The following is an 18698-nucleotide window of genomic DNA, read 5'->3' on the forward strand; positions in this document are numbered from 1 at the left end:
GGTGCCACATGTGATGATTTTCCAGCCCTCTTTTCGATGGAAAAGAGAGCTGGCAATCACCGCACTTGTGGCTGTGCAAGTCAGTGCTGGCCACCTCGAGCTTCTCTCCAGTAAGACAGGGATGCGCTTTTGGCCGAGGACCGACCTCTCTGTGGCAGAGAGTGCAAAAATGCGTGACCTGGCTTATGCGCACCCCATGCTCACTTTCAAGATGCCGAGTCAGGGACTGCCGCCTGGACGTCCACAATACCGGGGAGTACGCGGTAGCGCATCCCTCTTCCGTACATCGGAACGTCCTCGCCAGCGGAAAGAACAGCGTAAGGCTGTTCCCATCACGGCGAGGTTGCGATCCGGGCTGTGGCGGTTCTTCATTGTTGGCCGGGCTTGGACTGGTAGACGGCGATCGGACTGCAATGCGGCTTCTGCTGGCGGTGAAGGCGCTGCTTGTCGGAGGCGATGACATCACTTCTAGCAGCGGCGGTCGTCTGGAAGAAATGGCGGGGTGTATCCGCGCGACATACTGCGATAATGGATTTCCTTCCGCAGAAGAGGTCAGCGCTGCAGCTCGCACGGGGAAAAAGACTATCCAGAAAGAACAACTAACATACACTAATAGTGGGACTGAAAAACCAAAGCGCGCGCAAAAAAAAAAAAAAAGAATGCTCAACACCAAAAAAAAAAGAAAAAAAAAGAAAACACAATATGAGAGCCCTCACTAAGCTCGTAGCAAAGCAAGGCAAAAGATGGAGCTGAACAGGAGAGAAACACCAGTAAACACCACACACAAATCACCCTCAACACAATACAAGTGAAAAAGAGCTCTTGGTACTGAAGCAATGCAGCAACTAATAAAAATCGTCACTCTATTATCAGGCAAACGCGGCAAAGAGCCCTCACCAAGGTCAAAGTAAAAAAAAAAAAAAAGGTTTAACGGGAGCAAAACATGGGAAACACCACACTTGACTGGAAAACGGCTCTTGTCAATGAAATCACAATGCAGGAACCCAGCACCTCAACTCAAATAAAAGGGAACACTGGCAAAGAATTCACACTAAGCTCACAAGAAAAAAAAAAAGAAAAAAACTGGTGGCAGTGTAACAAATAGTAATAAAAAAAAATTTAAAGGCACAAGCGGCGAGAAACAGCGGCAGGTACTACATGAACAAACCAACAAGGATGGCAAAGAATTTGAACACACACAGAAAAGTAAAAAAAAAAAAAATAGCAAAGACGGAAAAAGAAAAAAAATTTAAGGGCAGAAAGCACTACATGAATAAACCGATTGCAAAGAATGTAAGCACAAACAGAACGGAGAGCTAAAAGATCAAGCAAAAAAAAAAAGGAAAACTAGGAGGAAAAAAAAAACTACCAAATTAAGAAAAAAGAACACTTGAAGGGCAAAAAAAAAACACTGCCAACAATGAGGATAGGAAACACTAAATGAACTAGTAACAAAAAGAGAGCTCTCACCAAGCCCTCACAGCAACCGGGAATCCAGGGACAGCAGGGGTTCCAAGAGCAGCAGGTCCGGATGTCCACGAGTCCAGGGGTCCAGGGTCAGCAGGGGGTCCAGGAACAGCAGGGGTCCACAATCCAGGGGTCCAGGATCAGCAGGGGGTCCAAGGTACTACACTTTGATCTTAGCCAAAAGGCCGAGAAGCAATAAATTGACAAGGAACTGCAGTTCGATCCCATCAAAAATGTATGCCCAAGTGGTGCCACTTATCGGTTGTTGCAGAAACAGCGTCGGTCCACCGTTTTTTGTTTGTAGCACTTGAGCTATGGTTTACCAAATCTCGACACATCCCTTGAAGGGGATTCTTAATCAAACCATTCTTTATTGCCTCAAATAATAGACTCACATGCAATGACACGCGGAAAAAGTAACCCAAGGTGTCACTGCATGCACGAGGCGCCCAACAATGCAATAAGACAGGCATTGAGAGGATTGCTGTGTTAGGCACATGGATAGCAGTGAGCTCGAATGAAAAAAGTTAGTTGGCCTCATCTTTGAGTTGTGATTGTCCTCCCCCAAAAACCGTGAGTCGCTTAGCTAGTCCCGGAAGTAGTGCAGTACCGGGTAGACCTGTGGCAGAGGTACAGCAAGCCCAGAATGCTCTGCCGCATTACGAAAAATAGTATAATGTCAGGGTTACAAATTACAACTGGCAACTGATATCAAGCTGTTAAAACAGTGTTTTCCAGAAATGTTTTGTACATTTGCAAGCAATGCTTTATTGCAGATACCTACTGCTATTAAGGCAAAAGCCTTTATTGCCTCATAGTTGTCGTTAGCAAAAGTGTCACATTTTTGCCACAGCACTTATTGGTCGCGAAGGGAAGACGTCGTGGAGGTGTCGACCAATCACAGAGCAACACCACAGTATGTGCAAATGCATAGCTTATATGTCCATATGTCAATCAATGAGCAGTTACTAATTAAAAAGGAAATAAATAAGTAAATAATTATTTATATGCTATGTCCTGGTTATTGCACTAATTACTCAATATTGGCTAGGTAAACAATTATTACTAATTATTTACAGTTGCGAAAATATAATTACTAATTATTACCACACTGTAAAACCAACCACATTGGCTAGATAAACAATTATTACTAATTATTTATAGTTGCATAGTATTCTTACTAATTATTACCACACTCTGTAAAACCAACCACATTGGCTACATAAACAATTATTAATAATTATTTACAGTTGCGTAAATAATTACTACACTCTGTAAAACCAACCACATTGGCTAGGTAAACAATTATTACTAATTATTTACAGTTACGTAAATATAATTACTAATTATTACCACACTGTAAAACCAACCACATTGGCTAGATAAACAATTATTACTAATTATTTATAGTTGCATAGTATACTTACTAATTATTACCACACTCTGTAAAACCAACCACATTGGCTAGATAAACAATTATTAATAATTATTTACAGTTGCGTAAATAATTACTACACTCTGTAAAACCAACCACATTGGCTAGGTAAACAATTATTACTAATTATTTACAGTTGCGTAAATATAATTACTAATTATTACCACACTGTAAAACCAACCACAATGGCTAGGTAAACTTTTAATACTAATTATTTACATTTGCGTAAATATAATTACCAATTACTTCCACACTCTGCAAAACCAACCACAATGGCTAGGTAAACTATTACTAATTATTTACAGTTGCGAAAATATAATTACTAATTATTACCACACTGTAAAACCAACCACATTGGCTAGATAAACAATTATTACTAATTATTTATAGTTGCATAGTATACTTACTAATTATTACCACACTCTGTAAAACCAACCACATTGGCTACATAAACAATTATTAATAATTATTTACAGTTGCGTAAATAATTACTACACTCTGTAAAACCAACCACATTGGCTAGGTAAACAATTATTACTAATTATTTACAGTTGCGTAAATATAATTACTAATTATTACCACACTGTAAAACCAACCACAATGGCTAGGTAAACTTTTAATACTAATTATTTACATTTGCGTAAATATAATTACCAATTACTTCCACACTCTGCAAAACCAACCACAATGTCTAGGTAAACTATTACTAATTATTTACAGTTGCGAAAATATAATTACTAATTATTACCACACTGTAAAACCAACCACATTGGCTAGATAAACAATTATTACTAATTATTTATAGTTGCATAGTATACTTACTAATTATTACCACACTCTGTAAAACCAACCACATTGGCTACATAAACAATTATTAATAATTATTTACAGTTGCGTAAATAATTACTACACTCTGTAAAACCAACCACATTGGCTAGGTAAACAATTATTACTAATTATTTACAGTTGCGTAAATATAATTACTAATTATTACCACACTGTAAAACCAACCACAATGGCTAGGTAAACTTTTAATAATAATTATTTACATTTGCGTAAATATAATTACCAATTACTTCCACACTCTGCAAAACCAACCACAATGGCTAGGTAAACTATTATTACTAATTATTTACAGTTGCGAAAATATAATTACTAATTATTACCACACTGTAAAACCAACCACATTGGCTAGATAAACAATTATTACTAATTATTTATAGTTGCATAGTGTACTTACTAATTATTACCACACTCTGTAAAACCAACCACATTGGCTACATAAACAATTATTAATAATTATTTACAGTTGCGTAAATAATTACTACACTCTTTAAAACCAACCACATTGGCTAGGTAAACAATTATTACTAATTATTGACAGTTGCGTGAATATAATTACTAATTATAACCACACTCTGTAAAACCAACCACAATTGCTAGGTAAACTATTATTACTAATTATTTACAGTTGCGTAAATATAATTACTAATTATTACCACACTGTAAAACCAACCACAATGGCTAGGTAAACTTTTAATACTAATTATTTACATTTGCGTAAATATAATTACCAATTACTTCCACACTCTGCAAAACCAACCACAATGGCTAGGTAAACTATTATTACTAATTATTTACAGTTGCGAAAATATAATTACTAATTATTACCACACTGTAAAACCAACCACATTGGCTAGATAAACAATTATTACTAATTATATATAGTTGCATAGTATACTTACTAATTATTACCACACTCTGTAAAACCAACCACATTGGCTACATAAACAATTATTGATAATTATTTACAGTTGCGTAAATAATTATTACTAATTATTGACAGTTGCGTGAATATAATTACTAATTATAACCACACTCTGTAAAACCAACCACAATTGCTAGGTAAACTATTATTACTAATTATTTACAGTTGCGTAAATATAATTACTAATTATTACCACACTGTAAAACCAACCACAATGGCTAGGTAAACTTTTATTACTAATTATTTATAGTTGCATAGTATACTTACTAATTATTACCACACTCTGTAAAACCAACCACATTGGCTACATAAACAATTATTAATAATTATTTACAGTTGCGTAAATAATTACTACACTCTGTAAAACCAACCACATAACAGTAAAAGTCGGAAAAAAAGTCGGAAAAAAAAAGTCGGAAAAAAAAGTCGGAAAAAAAAGTCGGAAAAAAAAGTCGGAAAAAAAAAGTCGGAAAAAAAAGTCGGAAAAAAAAGTCGAAAAAAAAAGTCGGAAAAAAAAGTCGGAAAAAGAAGTCGGAAAAAAAAAGTCCAAAAATTTCTAGAACAAAACAAAGCAGTTTTTCTGTTTTTTTTTCAATTGTGCCTTCTCCCCCCAAAAGGGGGAGATGCTGGGCCGGTCCCGGAAGTAGTGCAGTACCGGGTCGACCCGTGGCGGAGTTGGAGCAAGCCCCGAACACTCCGCCGCGCTACAAAAATCAGTTTAATATCATGGGTACAATTAGAACCCGTAACAGATATTAAGCTGTTAAGAACAGAGTGTTTTTCAGAAATGTTTTGTACGTTTCCTAGCAGTTTTATTGCAGACACCTACTGTTGTTGTTCATTCCTTTTTAGGGGAAATCTCATCTGTAAAGTTTTATTCCTGCTGTGGGGTGAGTGTATTGTTGTGTGTGTAGGAAGTCTTTCTAACTCGAGCTGCTGAAGTCCACCGAAGTGCGAGCCCTTCAATTTGCAGCTACGTGTTTAGCATAGACTTCACGAGAAGCTGCGATGGTGTCGCTCACCGCCAGCTTCTTGAAGAGACGCATGTAGCGTTTGCTACAGAGGCGCCTCATCACTTTGTCATTGTTGGGGTCCCAGGAGCCCAGGGCCCCAACGACTGCCTCGATGCTGACCCGCTGGAATTTCCGGAGCAGGTATTGGCGAACGGGTTCGTACTTGGCGACCTTACTCTCCCGTGCAGCATCGAAGGCGGTTTTGCGATTGTCAAAGGGACATGTGACATCAATGACAATCGCCGTTTCCCTGCGCGCCAGAACAAGATCTGGGCGGAGGTTCGTGTCACCCACGGGCCGGTTCTCATGGGTGACGGTGAATCGCTTCTCAGCGGCTGTCTTCAGCCGGTCGACGATCCTGTTGTGTCGGCTGGTGTAGGCGACGCTCTGGCGCATGCAGTGGCAGAGAACATGCGGGAGGGATTCCTTGTCTTGCCCGCATCTCCGACACCGCTGGTCAGCAGCGACATCCCACGGCCTGGCTCCATTGAGGGGCAGCAGGTTCAGCCTCGCACGGTGCACGAAGCGCCAATCGCAGAAGCGAGTGAAGCGCCCCGTCCTCATGAAGAGGGAACTGCTACGGTCGGCCGCTACGCACTCCATCACTTTCCCCTGGTTTGGCTTTTCGTGGAGATTGTGATCTCGTGCGCGCATAGCGATGCTCCGAAGTGTCCTCACCACTTTCGTGCGCTGCTTCTGCGTGACGGTCACGTCGGCGCGAGTGATGCTGGGGCCCCCCTCTTGCATCTCCCACGTGACCGCCAGGCGCCGGGAAGCCTTGCGAGCCTCCGTCCATACAGACTGAAGCTGCGTAGCCCTAGCTCGGAAGTCTCCCTCCGTCTCCCCTGTCAGGTAGGCAGCGATGTCCTCATCGGTGGCCGGTCGGCGTAGTCTCTTCGTAGTGATGGCAGTAACGGCATGTAGCGCTAGATCTCGCACCTCTAAATCAAGAGAGGAAAGGAGCTTAAATGCATTGTCAATGCGGCAGATGTCGCTCAGTTCCGCTGCGAGGGGGATGCCGACCGAGCCCGATGCTGCACTGCCATAAAGGTACTCATTGGCTGCGGTTCCTGGAAGATAAAGAGACTTTTTGATTAGTGGTCGCAGTGCATCGTCGAGGCGCGCCCACTCTGACTTGCCCAACGCACCGCACCGCATGGAGAAATTGAGCGCTGGATATACAAATGTTTTCACAGCGTCCAATCTCTGCCAAGGGGCGAGCATTGAGCTAAGCAGGCGGCGGCCGGTGTTGATGGCTTGGTCCACAGTAGCTCTGTCCGGGAAGACGTTGAACCCTACAGGGCGGCCCAGGAACGTCTGGCTTTCAAAATCCTGGATAATTGGGATCTCAGCTCCTGCAATAAAGAAAGGGGTCATTCTTGTACCAACCGGTGTTTTGCCGCTCAGATGAAGAGTGCGGCACTTCGCTGGGTTAAGCTGTAGTCCCAACCTAGAAGAAAGGGATTCAACAGTATTAATGCGGGCTTGAAGCATCTCCGGGTCATTGGCCAGTGGGGTGAGGTCATCGGCGTAGGCCAGGATGTTGTGCTGCCTCTCGCCTCCCTGCACAGCACGCAAAACAGGATCAATGACAAGATTAAACAAGAGCCCACTCAGTGGGCATCCCTGTCGAATCCCTGCAGAGATGTCGATTGGCCGTGTCGATCCTTCTTGTCCTACGATGGTGGTGGTGTTGTCCCTGTAGAGGTCAGCGACGATCGAACAGAAGTCGCTGCCGGCGCCTGCTCCATGTAGTGCGTCGATGAGGGCGTTGTGGGCGACAGATCCAAAGGCGTTGCTCAAGTCAAGGAACGCCACGCACAGCTCCCCACCGCCACCCCTCGCTGCGTCAAGGCGCTCCTGCAGCACGAAGTTGTGCTCAAACACACCGTCGTGCGGCAGGAACCCCTTTTGACAACGAGAGAGCAGCTCGTGTTCAGCGATCCATCGCTGCAGCCGAGTGGCGAGACACCCAGCATACAGCTTTGAAATCGTCGACCCGAGTGCGATGGGGCGCCAGTTCGTGACGTCCTCCGCAGGTCCCTTCTTGTGGATGAGGATGGTCCGGGACTCCTTCCATGCTGGGGGCACCCTCTTGAACTTGAGGCAGGCATTGAATGCTGCTGTCAGGAAGGCTGCTTCAGGGTCTGTCGTCTTCCAGTGCTGGTAGGTGATTCGGTCGTTGCCAGGCGCGGTGTTTTCGCATTTCCTCAGCTTCGTCAGGACCTCCTCTTCGGTGAACTTGTCTAGAGGGAATTCCGTGAGGTCGCCGCTCTTGGTTTTGTTGAGAAGAAGGCTGGTGTCCACCTCCTTGGGGCCCCATGTTGCAGTGAAGTGGTCCTCGAGATCCTGTAAAGGAACCGTGCACATGGGCGACTCGCCGTCCACGATCAGGCGTACTGCTCGGCGGCGATTCCTGCGGTAAAGAGACTGGATCTGCTGAGCGTTGTCGGGGTTGGTCGGATGGCGCGGCTTACCTCCGGCCGGATCCTTCGGCAGCTTTACCGCCTTTCCAACCTCGGTGATGGCCTCCTCCAAGATGGAAAGAAAACCATCCCAACCCTCAGCAGACACAGGCTCACGCAGCAAACACCGGAGGCGCCTGGTGTGGTCGACGAGTATGCCCTTGCACTCCAGTTCATCAGAAAGAGAATCAGTTAGTGTTCCCTGGGTGGCAGTTGCGTCATGGTGGCCGCCGCCGTCTTGAAGCTGCGGTGTACTGCTTTCCTCGCTGATTGTTGACAGGTGAGCCTGTTGTCCGTCGCTTGCCTGTAAGGAAAGAGAATCTTGTGAATTCTGCATTTCCCTGCTGCTGTTGGGCGTGCTGCTGGCAGGCACGGGAGTTCCCTGGTCATCCTGCTGGGATGGGGAGGGGGGGAAAATTAGTGCTGGTGTTGCTGCTCTCGTTGTGGCGCTGCTCTCTCAAGGAGGAGAGATGGGGGTTAGCGGTCGTGGCTCTTCCTGGCCCGCTTCCTCCCCATTGGCGTCTTGTTGAGGCATTGCTGGTGGTGTCCTCCTTACATCTTGGCTGACGTCCTCTTCTTGGGGGGGCTCTGGATCTGGTGGTCTGGCGTCCCGTGATGGCGTCCGTCTTAGTCTTCTCGTCGCCGCTAACGGTGGCACGGGACGAGGCGGTAATCCCTGCATGGCAGTCTGTTTGCGGTGCCACATGTGATGATTTTCCAGCCCTCTTTTCGATGGAAAAGAGAGCTGGCAATCACCGCACTTGTGGCTGTGCAAGTCAGTGCTGGCCACCTCGAGCTTCTCTCCAGCAAGACAGGAATGCGCTTTTGGCCGAGGACCGACCTCTCTCTGGCAGAGAGTGCAAAAATGCGTGACCTGGCTTATGCGCACCCCATGCTCACTTTCGAGATGCCGAGTCAGGGACTGCCGCCTAGACGTCCACAATACCGGGGAGTACGCGGTAGCGCATCCCTCTTCCGTACATCGGAACGTCCTCGCCAGTGGAAAGAACAGCGCAAGGCTGTTCCCATCACGGCGAGGTTGCGATCCGGGCTGTGGCGGTTCTTCATTGTTGGCCGGCCTTGGACTGGTGGACGGCGAACGGAACTTTGATCTACACGGAACTTTGATCTACACGGAACTTGATCTACACGGATCTAACGGAACTTTGATCTACACTTTGATCTTAGCCAAAAGGCCGAGAAGCAATAAATTGACAAGGAACTGCAGTTCGATCCCATCAAAAATGTATGCCCAAGTGGTGCCACTTATCGGTTGTTGCAGAAACAGCGTCGGTCCACCGTTTTTTGTTTGTAGCACTTGAGCTATGGTTTACCAAATCTCGACACATCCCTTGAAGGGGATTCTTAATCAAACCATTCTTTATTGCCTCAAATAATAGACTCACATGCAATGACACGCGGAAAAAGTAACCCAAGGTGTCACTGCATGCACGAGGCGCCCAACAATGCAATAAGACAGGCATTGAGAGGATTGCTGTGTTAGGCACATGGATAGCAGTGAGCTCGAATGAAAAAAGTTAGTTGGCCTCATCTTTGAGTTGTAATTGTCCTCCCCCAAAAACCGTGAGTCGCTTAGCTAGTCCCGGAAGTAGTGCAGTACCGGGTAGACCTGTGGCAGAGGTACAGCAAGCCCAGAATGCTCTGCCGCATTACGAAAAATAGTATAATGTCAGGGTTACAAATTACAACTGGCAACTGATATCAAGCTGTTAAAACAGTGTTTTCCAGAAATGTTTTGTACATTTGCAAGCAATGCTTTATTGCAGATACCTACTGCTATTAAGGCAAAAGCCTTTATTGCCTCATAGTTGTCGTTAGCAAAAGTGTCACATTTTTGCCACAGCACTTATTGGTCGCGAAGGGAAGACGTCGTGGAGGTGTCGACCAATCACAGAGCAACACCACAGTATGTGCAAATGCATAGCTTATATGTCCATATGTCAATCAATGAGCAGTTACTAATTAAAAAGGAAATAAATAAGTAAATAATTATTTATATGCTATGTCCTGGTTATTGCACTAATTACTCAATATTGGCTAGGTAAACAATTATTACTAATTATTTACAGTTGCGAAAATATAATTACTAATTATTACCACACTGTAAAACCAACCACATTGGCTAGATAAACAATTATTACTAATTATTTATAGTTGCATAGTATACTTACTAATTATTACCACACTCTGTAAAACCAACCACATTGGCTAGATAAACAATTATTAATAATTATTTACAGTTGCGTAAATAATTACTACACTCTGTAAAACCAACCACATTGGCTAGGTAAACAATTATTACTAATTATTTACAGTTGCGTAAATATAATTACTAATTATTACCACACTGTAAAACCAACCACAATGGCTAGGTAAACTTTTAATACTAATTATTTACATTTGCGTAAATATAATTACCAATTACTTCCACACTCTGCAAAACCAACCACAATGGCTAGGTAAACTATTACTAATTATTTACAGTTGCGAAAATATAATTACTAATTATTACCACACTGTAAAACCAACCACATTGGCTAGATAAACAATTATTACTAATTATTTATAGTTGCATGGTATACTTACTAATTATTACCACACTCTGTAAAACCAACCACATTGGCTAGATAAACAATTATTAATAATTATTTACAGTTGCGTAAATAATTACTACACTCTGTAAAACCAACCACATTGGCTAGGTAAACAATTATTACTAATTATTTACAGTTGCGTAAATATAATTACTAATTATTACCACACTGTAAAACCAACCACAATGGCTAGGTAAACTTTTAATACTAATTATTTACATTTGCGTAAATATAATTACCAATTACTTCCACACTCTGCAAAACCAACCACAATGGCTAGGTAAACTATTACTAATTATTTACAGTTGCGAAAATATAATTACTAATTATTACCACACTGTAAAACCAACCACATTGGCTAGATAAACAATTATTACTAATTATTTATAGTTGCATAGTATACTTACTAATTATTACCACACTCTGTAAAACCAACCACATTGGCTACATAAACAATTATTAATAATTATTTACAGTTGCGTAAATAATTACTACACTCTGTAAAACCAACCACAATGGCTAGGTAAACTTTTAATAATAATTATTTACATTTGCGTAAATATAATTACCAATTACTTCCACACTCTGCAAAACCAACCACAATGGCTAGGTAAACTATTATTACTAATTATTTACAGTTGCGAAAATATAATTACTAATTATTACCACACTGTAAAACCAACCACATTGGCTAGATAAACAATTATTACTAATTATTTATAGTTGCATAGTGTACTTACTAATTATTACCACACTCTGTAAAACCAACCACATTGGCTACATAAACAATTATTAATAATTATTTACAGTTGCGTAAATAATTACTACACTCTTTAAAACCAACCACATTGGCTAGGTAAACAATTATTACTAATTATTGACAGTTGCGTGAATATAATTACTAATTATAACCACACTCTGTAAAACCAACCACAATTGCTAGGTAAACTATTATTACTAATTATTTACAGTTGCGTAAATATAATTACTAATTATTACCACACTGTAAAACCAACCACAATGGCTAGGTAAACTTTTAATACTAATTATTTACATTTGCGTAAATATAATTACCAATTACTTCCACACTCTGCAAAACCAACCACAATGGCTAGGTAAATTATTATTACTAATTATTTACAGTTGCGCAAATATAATTACTAATTATTACCACACTGTAAAACCAACCACATTGGCTAGATAAACAATTATTACTAATTATTTATAGTTGCATAGTATACTTACTAATTATTACCACACTCTGTAAAACCAACCACATTGGCTACATAAACAATTATTAATAATTATTTACAGTTGCGTAAATAATTATTACTAATTATTGACAGTTGCGTGAATATAATTACTAATTATAACCACACTCTGTAAAACCAACCACAATTGCTAGGTAAACTATTATTACTAATTATTTAGAGTTGCGTAAATATAATTACTAATTATTACCACACTGTAAAAGCAACCACAATGGCTAGGTAAACTTTTATTGCTAATTATTTATAGTTGCATAGTATACTTACTAATTATTACCACACTCTGTAAAACCAACCACATTGGCTACATAAACAATTATTAATAATTATTTACAGTTGCGTAAATAATTACTACACTCTGTAAAACCAACCACATAACAGTAAAAGTCGGAAAAAAAGTCGGAAAAAAAAGTCGGAAAAAAAAGTCGGAAAAAAAAGTCGGAAAAAAAAGTCGGAAAAAAAAAGTCGGAAAAAAAAGTCGGAAAAAAAAGTCGGAAAAAGAAGTCGGAAAAAAAAGTCCAAAAATTTCTAGAACAAAACAAAGCAGTTTTTCTGTTTTTTTTTCAATTGTGCCTTGTCCCCCCAAAAGGGGGAGATGCTGGGCCGGTCCCGGAAGTAGTGCAGTACCGGGTCGACCCGTGGCAGAGTTGGAGCAAGCCCCGAACACTCCGCTGCGCTACAAAAATCAGTTTAATATCATGGGTACAATTAGAACCCGTAACAGATATTAAGCTGTTAAGAACAGAGTGTTTTTCAGAAATGTTTTGTACATTTCCTAGCAGTTTTATTGCAGACACCTACTGTTGTTGTTCATTCCTTTTTAGGGGAAATCTCATCTGTAAAGTTTTATTCCTGGTGTGGGGTGAGTGTATTGTTGTGCGTGTAGGAAGTCTTTCTAACTCGAGCTGCTGAAGTCCACCGAAGTGCGAGCCCTTCAATTTGCAGCTACGTGTTTAGCATAGACTTCACGAGAAGCTGCGATGGTATCGCTCACCGCCAGCTTCTTGAAGAGACGCATGTAGCGTTTGCTACAGAGGCGCCTCATCACTTTGTCATTGTTGGGGTCCCAGGAGCCCAGGGCCCCAACGACGACTGCCTCGATGCTGACCCGCTGGAATTTCCGGAGCAGGTATTGGCGAACGGGTTCGTACTTGGCGATCTTACTCTCCCGTGCAGCATCGAAGGCGGTTTTGCGATTGTCAAAGGGACATGTGACATCGATGACAATCGCTGTTTCCCCGCGCGCCAGAACAAGATCTGGGCGGAGGTTCGTGTCACCCACGGGCCGGTTCTCATGGGTGACGGTGAATCGCTTCTCAGCGGCTGTCTTCAGCCGGTCGACGATCCTGTTGTGTCGGCTGGTGTAGGCGACGCTCTGGCGCATGCAGTGGCAGAGAACATGCGGGAGGGATTCCTTGTCTTGCCCGCATCTCCGACACCGCTGGTCAGCAGCGACATCCCACGGCCTGGCTCCGTTGAGGGGCAGCAGGTTCAGCTACACTTTGATCTTAGCCAAAAGGCCGAGAAGCAATAAATTGACAAGGAACTGCAGTTCGATCCCATCAAAAATGTATGCCCAAGTGGTGCCACTTATCGGTTGTTGCAGAAACAGCGTCGGTCCACCGTTTTTTGTTTGTAGCACTTGAGCTATGGTTTACCAAATCTCGACACATCCCTTGAAGGGGATTCTTAATCAAACCATTCTTTATTGCCTCAAATAATAGACTCACATGCAATGACACGCGGAAAAAGTAACCCAAGGTGTCACTGCATGCACGAGGCGCCCAACAATGCAATAAGACAGGCATTGAGAGGATTGCTGTGTTAGGCACATGGATAGCAGTGAGCTCGAATGAAAAAAGTTAGTTGGCCTCATCTTTGAGTTGTGATTGTCCTCCCCCAAAAACCGTGAGTCGCTTAGCTAGTCCCGGAAGTAGTGCAGTACCGGGTAGACCCGTGGCAGAGGTACAGCAAGCCCAGAATGCTCTGCCGCATTACGAAAAATAGTATAATGTCAGGGTTACAAATTACAACTGGCAACTGATATCAAGCTGTTAAAACAGTGTTTTCCAGAAATGTTTTGTACATTTGCAAGCAATGCTTTATTGCAGATACCTACTGCTATTAAGGCAAAAGCCTTTATTGCCTCATAGTTGTCGTTAGCAAAAGTGTCACATTTTTGCCACAGCACTTATTGGTCGCGAAGGGAAGACGTCGTGGAGGTGTCGACCAATCACAGAGCAACACCACAGTATGTGCAAATGCATAGCTTATATGTCCATATGTCAATCAATGAGCAGTTACTAATTAAAAAGGAAATAAATAAGTAAATAATTATTTATATGCTATGTCCTGGTTATTGCACTAATTACTCAATATTGGCTAGGTAAACAATTATTACTAATTATTTACAGTTGCGAAAATATAATTACTAATTATTACCACACTGTAAAACCAACCACATTGGCTAGATAAACAATTATTACTAATTATTTATAGTTGCATAGTATACTTACTAATTATTACCACACTCTGTAAAACCAACCACATTGGCTACATAAACAATTATTAATAATTATTTACAGTTGCGTAAATAATTACTACACTCTGTAAAACCAACCACATTGGCTAGGTAAACAATTATTACTAATTATTTACAGTTACGTAAATATAATTACTAATTATTACCACACTGTAAAACCAACCACATTGGCTAGATAAACAATTATTACTAATTATTTATAGTTGCATAGTATACTTACTAATTATTACCACACTCTGTAAAACCAACCACATTGGCTAGATAAACAATTATTAATAATTATTTACAGTTGCGTAAATAATTACTACACTCTGTAAAACCAACCACATTGGCTAGGTAAACAATTATTACTAATTATTTACAGTTGCGTAAATATAATTACTAATTATTACCACACTGTAAAACCAACCACAATGGCTAGGTAAACTTTTAATACTAATTATTTACATTTGCGTAAATATAATTACCAATTACTTCCACACTCTGCAAAACCAACCACAATGGCTAGGTAAACTATTACTAATTATTTACAGTTGCGAAAATATAATTACTAATTATTACCACACTGTAAAACCAACCACATTGGCTAGATAAACAATTATTACTAATTATTTATAGTTGCATAGTATACTTACTAATTATTACCACACTCTGTAAAACCAACCACATTGGCTACATAAACAATTATTAATAATTATTTACAGTTGCATAAATAATTACTACACTCTGTAAAACCAACCACATTGGCTAGGTAAACAATTATTACTAATTATTTACAGTTGCGTAAATATAATTACTAATTATTACCACACTGTAAAACCAACCACAATGGCTAGGTAAACTTTTAATACTAATTATTTACATTTGCGTAAATATAATTACCAATTACTTCCACACTCTGCAAAACCAACCACAATGGCTAGGTAAACTATTACTAATTATTTACAGTTGCGAAAATATAATTACTAATTATTACCACACTGTAAAACCAACCACATTGGCTAGATAAACAATTATTACTAATTATTTATAGTTGCATAGTATACTTACTAATTATTACCACACTCTGTAAAACCAACCACATTGGCTACATAAACAATTATTAATAATTATTTACAGTTGCGTAAATAATTACTACACTCTGTAAAACCAACCACATTGGCTAGGTAAACAATTATTACTAATTATTTACAGTTGCGTAAATATAATTACTAATTATTACCACACTGTAAAACCAACCACAATGGCTAGGTAAACTTTTAATAATAATTATTTACATTTGCGTAAATATAATTACCAATTACTTCCACACTCTGCAAAACCAACCACAATGGCTAGGTAAACTATTATTACTAATTATTTACAGTTGCGAAAATATAATTACTAATTATTACCACACTGTAAAACCAACCACATTGGCTAGATAAACAATTATTACTAATTATTTATAGTTGCATAGTGTACTTACTAATTATTACCACACTCTGTAAAACCAACCACATTGGCTACATAAACAATTATTAATAATTATTTGCAGTTGCGTAAATAATTACTACACTCTTTAAAACCAACCACATTGGCTAGGCAAACAATTATTACTAATTATTGACAGTTGCGTGAATATAATTACTAATTATAACCACACTCTGTAAAACCAACCACAATTGCTAGGTAAACTATTATTACTAATTATTTACAGTTGCGTAAATATAATTACTAATTATTACCACACTGTAAAACCAACCACAATGGCTAGGTAAACTTTTAATACTAATTATTTACATTTGCGTAAATATAATTACCAATTACTTCCACACTCTGCAAAACCAACCACAATGGCTAGGTAAATTATTATTACTAATTATTTACAGTTGCGAAAATATAATTACTAATTATTACCACACTGTAAAACCAACCACATTGGCTAGATAAACAATTATTACTAATTATTTATAGTTGCATAGTATACTTACTAATTATTACCACACTCTGTAAAACCAACCACATTGGCTACATAAACAATTATTAATAATTATTTACAGTTGCGTAAATAATTATTACTAATTATTGACAGTTGCGTGAATATAATTACTAATTATAACCACACTCTGTAAAACCAACCACAATTGCTAGGTAAACTATTATTACTAATTATTTAGAGTTGCGTAAATGTAATTACTAATTATTACCACACTGTAAAACCAACCACAATGGCTAGGTAAACTTTTATTACTAATTATTTATAGTTGCATAGTATACTTACTAATTATTACCACACTCTGTAAAACCAACCACATTGGCTACATAAACAATTATTAATAATTATTTACAGTTGCGTAAATAATTACTACACTCTGTAAAACCAACCACATAACAGTAAAAGTCGGAAAAAAAGTCGGAAAAAAAAGTCGGAAAAAAAAGTCGGAAAAAAAAGTCGGAAAAAAAAGTCGGAAAAAAAAGTCGGAAAAAGAAGTCGGAAAAAAAAGTCCAAAAATTTCTAGAACAAAACAAAGCAGTTTTTCTGTTTTTTTTTCAATTGTGCCTTGTCCGCCCAAAAGGGGGAGATGCTGGGCCGGTCCCGGAAGTAGTGCAGTACCGGGTCGACCCGTGGCAGAGTTGGAGCAAGCCCCGAACACTCCGCCGCGCTACAAAAATCAGTTTAATATCATGGGTACAATTAGAACCCGTAACAGATATTAAGCTGTTAAGAACAGAGTGTTTTTCAGAAATGTTTTGTACATTTCCTAGCAGTTTTATTGCAGACACCTACTGTTGTTGTTCATTCCTTTTTAGGGGAAATCTCATCTGTAAAGTTTTATTCCTGGTGTGGGGTGAGTGTATTGTTGTGCGTGTAGGAAGTCTTTCTAACTCGAGCTGCTGAAGTCCACCGAAGTGCGAGCCCTTCAATTTGCAGCTACGTGTTTAGCATAGACTTCACGAGAAGCTGCGATGGTATCGCTCACCGCCAGCTTCTTGAAGAGACGCATGTAGCGTTTGCTACAGAGGCGCCTCATCACTTTGTCATTGTTGGGGTCCCAGGAGCCCAGGGCCCCAACAACGACTGCCTCGATGCTGACCCGCTGGAATTTCCGGAGCAGGTATTGGCGAACGGGTTCGTACTTGGCGATCTTACTCTCCCGTGCAGCATCGAAGGCGGTTTTGCGATTGTCAAAGGGACATGTGACATCGATGACAATCGCTGTTTCCCCGCGCGCCAGAACAAGATCTGGGCGGAGGTTCGTGTCACCCACGGGCCGGTTCTCATGGGTGACGGTGAATCGCTTCTCAGCGGCTGTCTTCAGCCGGTCGACGATCCTGTTGTGTCGGCTGGTGTAGGCGACGCTCTGGCGCATGCAGTGGCAGAGAACATGCGGGAGGGATTCCTTGTCTTGCCCGCATCTCCGACACCGCTGGTCAGCAGCGACATCCCACGGCCTGGCTCCGTTGAGGGGCAGCAGGTTCAGCTACACTTTGATCTTAGCCAAAAGGCCGAGAAGCAATAAATTGACAAGGAACTGCAGTTCGATCCCATCAAAAATGTATGCCCAAGTGGTGCCACTTATCGGTTGTTGCAGAAACAGCGTCGGTCCACCGTTTTTTGTTTGTAGCACTTGAGCTATGGTTTACCAAATCTCGACACATCCCTTGAAGGGGATTCTTAATCAAACCATTCTTTATTGCCTCAAATAATAGACTCACATGCAATGACACGCGGAAAAAGTAACCCAAGGTGTCACTGCATGCACGAGGCGCCCAACAATGCAATAAGACAGGCATTGAGAGGATTGCTGTGTTAGGCACATGGATAGCAGTGAGCTCGAATGAAAAAAGTTAGTTGGCCTCATCTTTGAGTTGTGATTGTCCTCCCCCAAAAACCGTGAGTCGCTTAGCTAGTCCCGGAAGTAGTGCAGTACCGGGTAGACCCGTGGCAGAGGTACAGCAAGCCCAGAATGCTCTGCCGCATTACGAAAAATAGTATAATGTCAGGGTTACAAATTACAACTGGCAACTGATATCAAGCTGTTAAAACAGTGTTTTCCAGAAATGTTTTGTACATTTGCAAGCAATGCTTTATTGCAGATACCTACTGCTATTAAGGCAAAAGCCTTTATTGCCTCATAGTTG

General features: G+C 40.7%; 1 protein-coding gene and 7 pseudogenes across 1 annotated transcript; all 8 read right to left on the reverse strand.

Annotated features, from left to right (window-relative positions):
* Positions 1 to 1477: 1477 nt before the first annotated feature.
* On the reverse strand, positions 1478 to 6907 carry LOC146171141 (uncharacterized). Its single transcript, XM_084586544.1, has 2 exons — positions 6362 to 6907; positions 1478 to 1627 (listed from the first exon to the last, which is right to left on the reverse strand). The coding sequence occupies exons 1-2, from the start codon at positions 6905 to 6907 to the stop codon at positions 1478 to 1480; spliced, it is 696 nt and encodes a 231-aa protein (XP_084442670.1).
* Positions 2044 to 2214, reverse strand: LOC146171142 (U2 spliceosomal RNA; annotated as a pseudogene).
* Positions 5292 to 5464, reverse strand: LOC146171143 (U2 spliceosomal RNA; annotated as a pseudogene).
* A 2828-nt stretch (positions 6908 to 9735) lies between the features above and the next one.
* On the reverse strand, positions 9736 to 9906 carry LOC146171144 (U2 spliceosomal RNA; annotated as a pseudogene).
* Positions 9907 to 12624: 2718 nt separating this feature from the next.
* LOC146171145 (U2 spliceosomal RNA) lies at positions 12625 to 12797 on the reverse strand (annotated as a pseudogene).
* A 1145-nt stretch (positions 12798 to 13942) lies between these two features.
* Positions 13943 to 14113, reverse strand: LOC146171146 (U2 spliceosomal RNA; annotated as a pseudogene).
* A 3022-nt stretch (positions 14114 to 17135) lies between these two features.
* Positions 17136 to 17308, reverse strand: LOC146171147 (U2 spliceosomal RNA; annotated as a pseudogene).
* A 1145-nt stretch (positions 17309 to 18453) lies between these two features.
* On the reverse strand, positions 18454 to 18624 carry LOC146171148 (U2 spliceosomal RNA; annotated as a pseudogene).
* Positions 18625 to 18698: the final 74 nt, after the last annotated feature.

The sequence above is a fragment of the Amblyomma maculatum genome, unplaced genomic scaffold (genome assembly GCF_055883805.1).
Source record: "Amblyomma maculatum isolate TAMU_Amacu unplaced genomic scaffold, ASM5588380v1 scaffold_23, whole genome shotgun sequence".
NCBI classification, from domain to species: Eukaryota; Metazoa; Arthropoda; class Arachnida; order Ixodida; family Ixodidae; genus Amblyomma; species Amblyomma maculatum.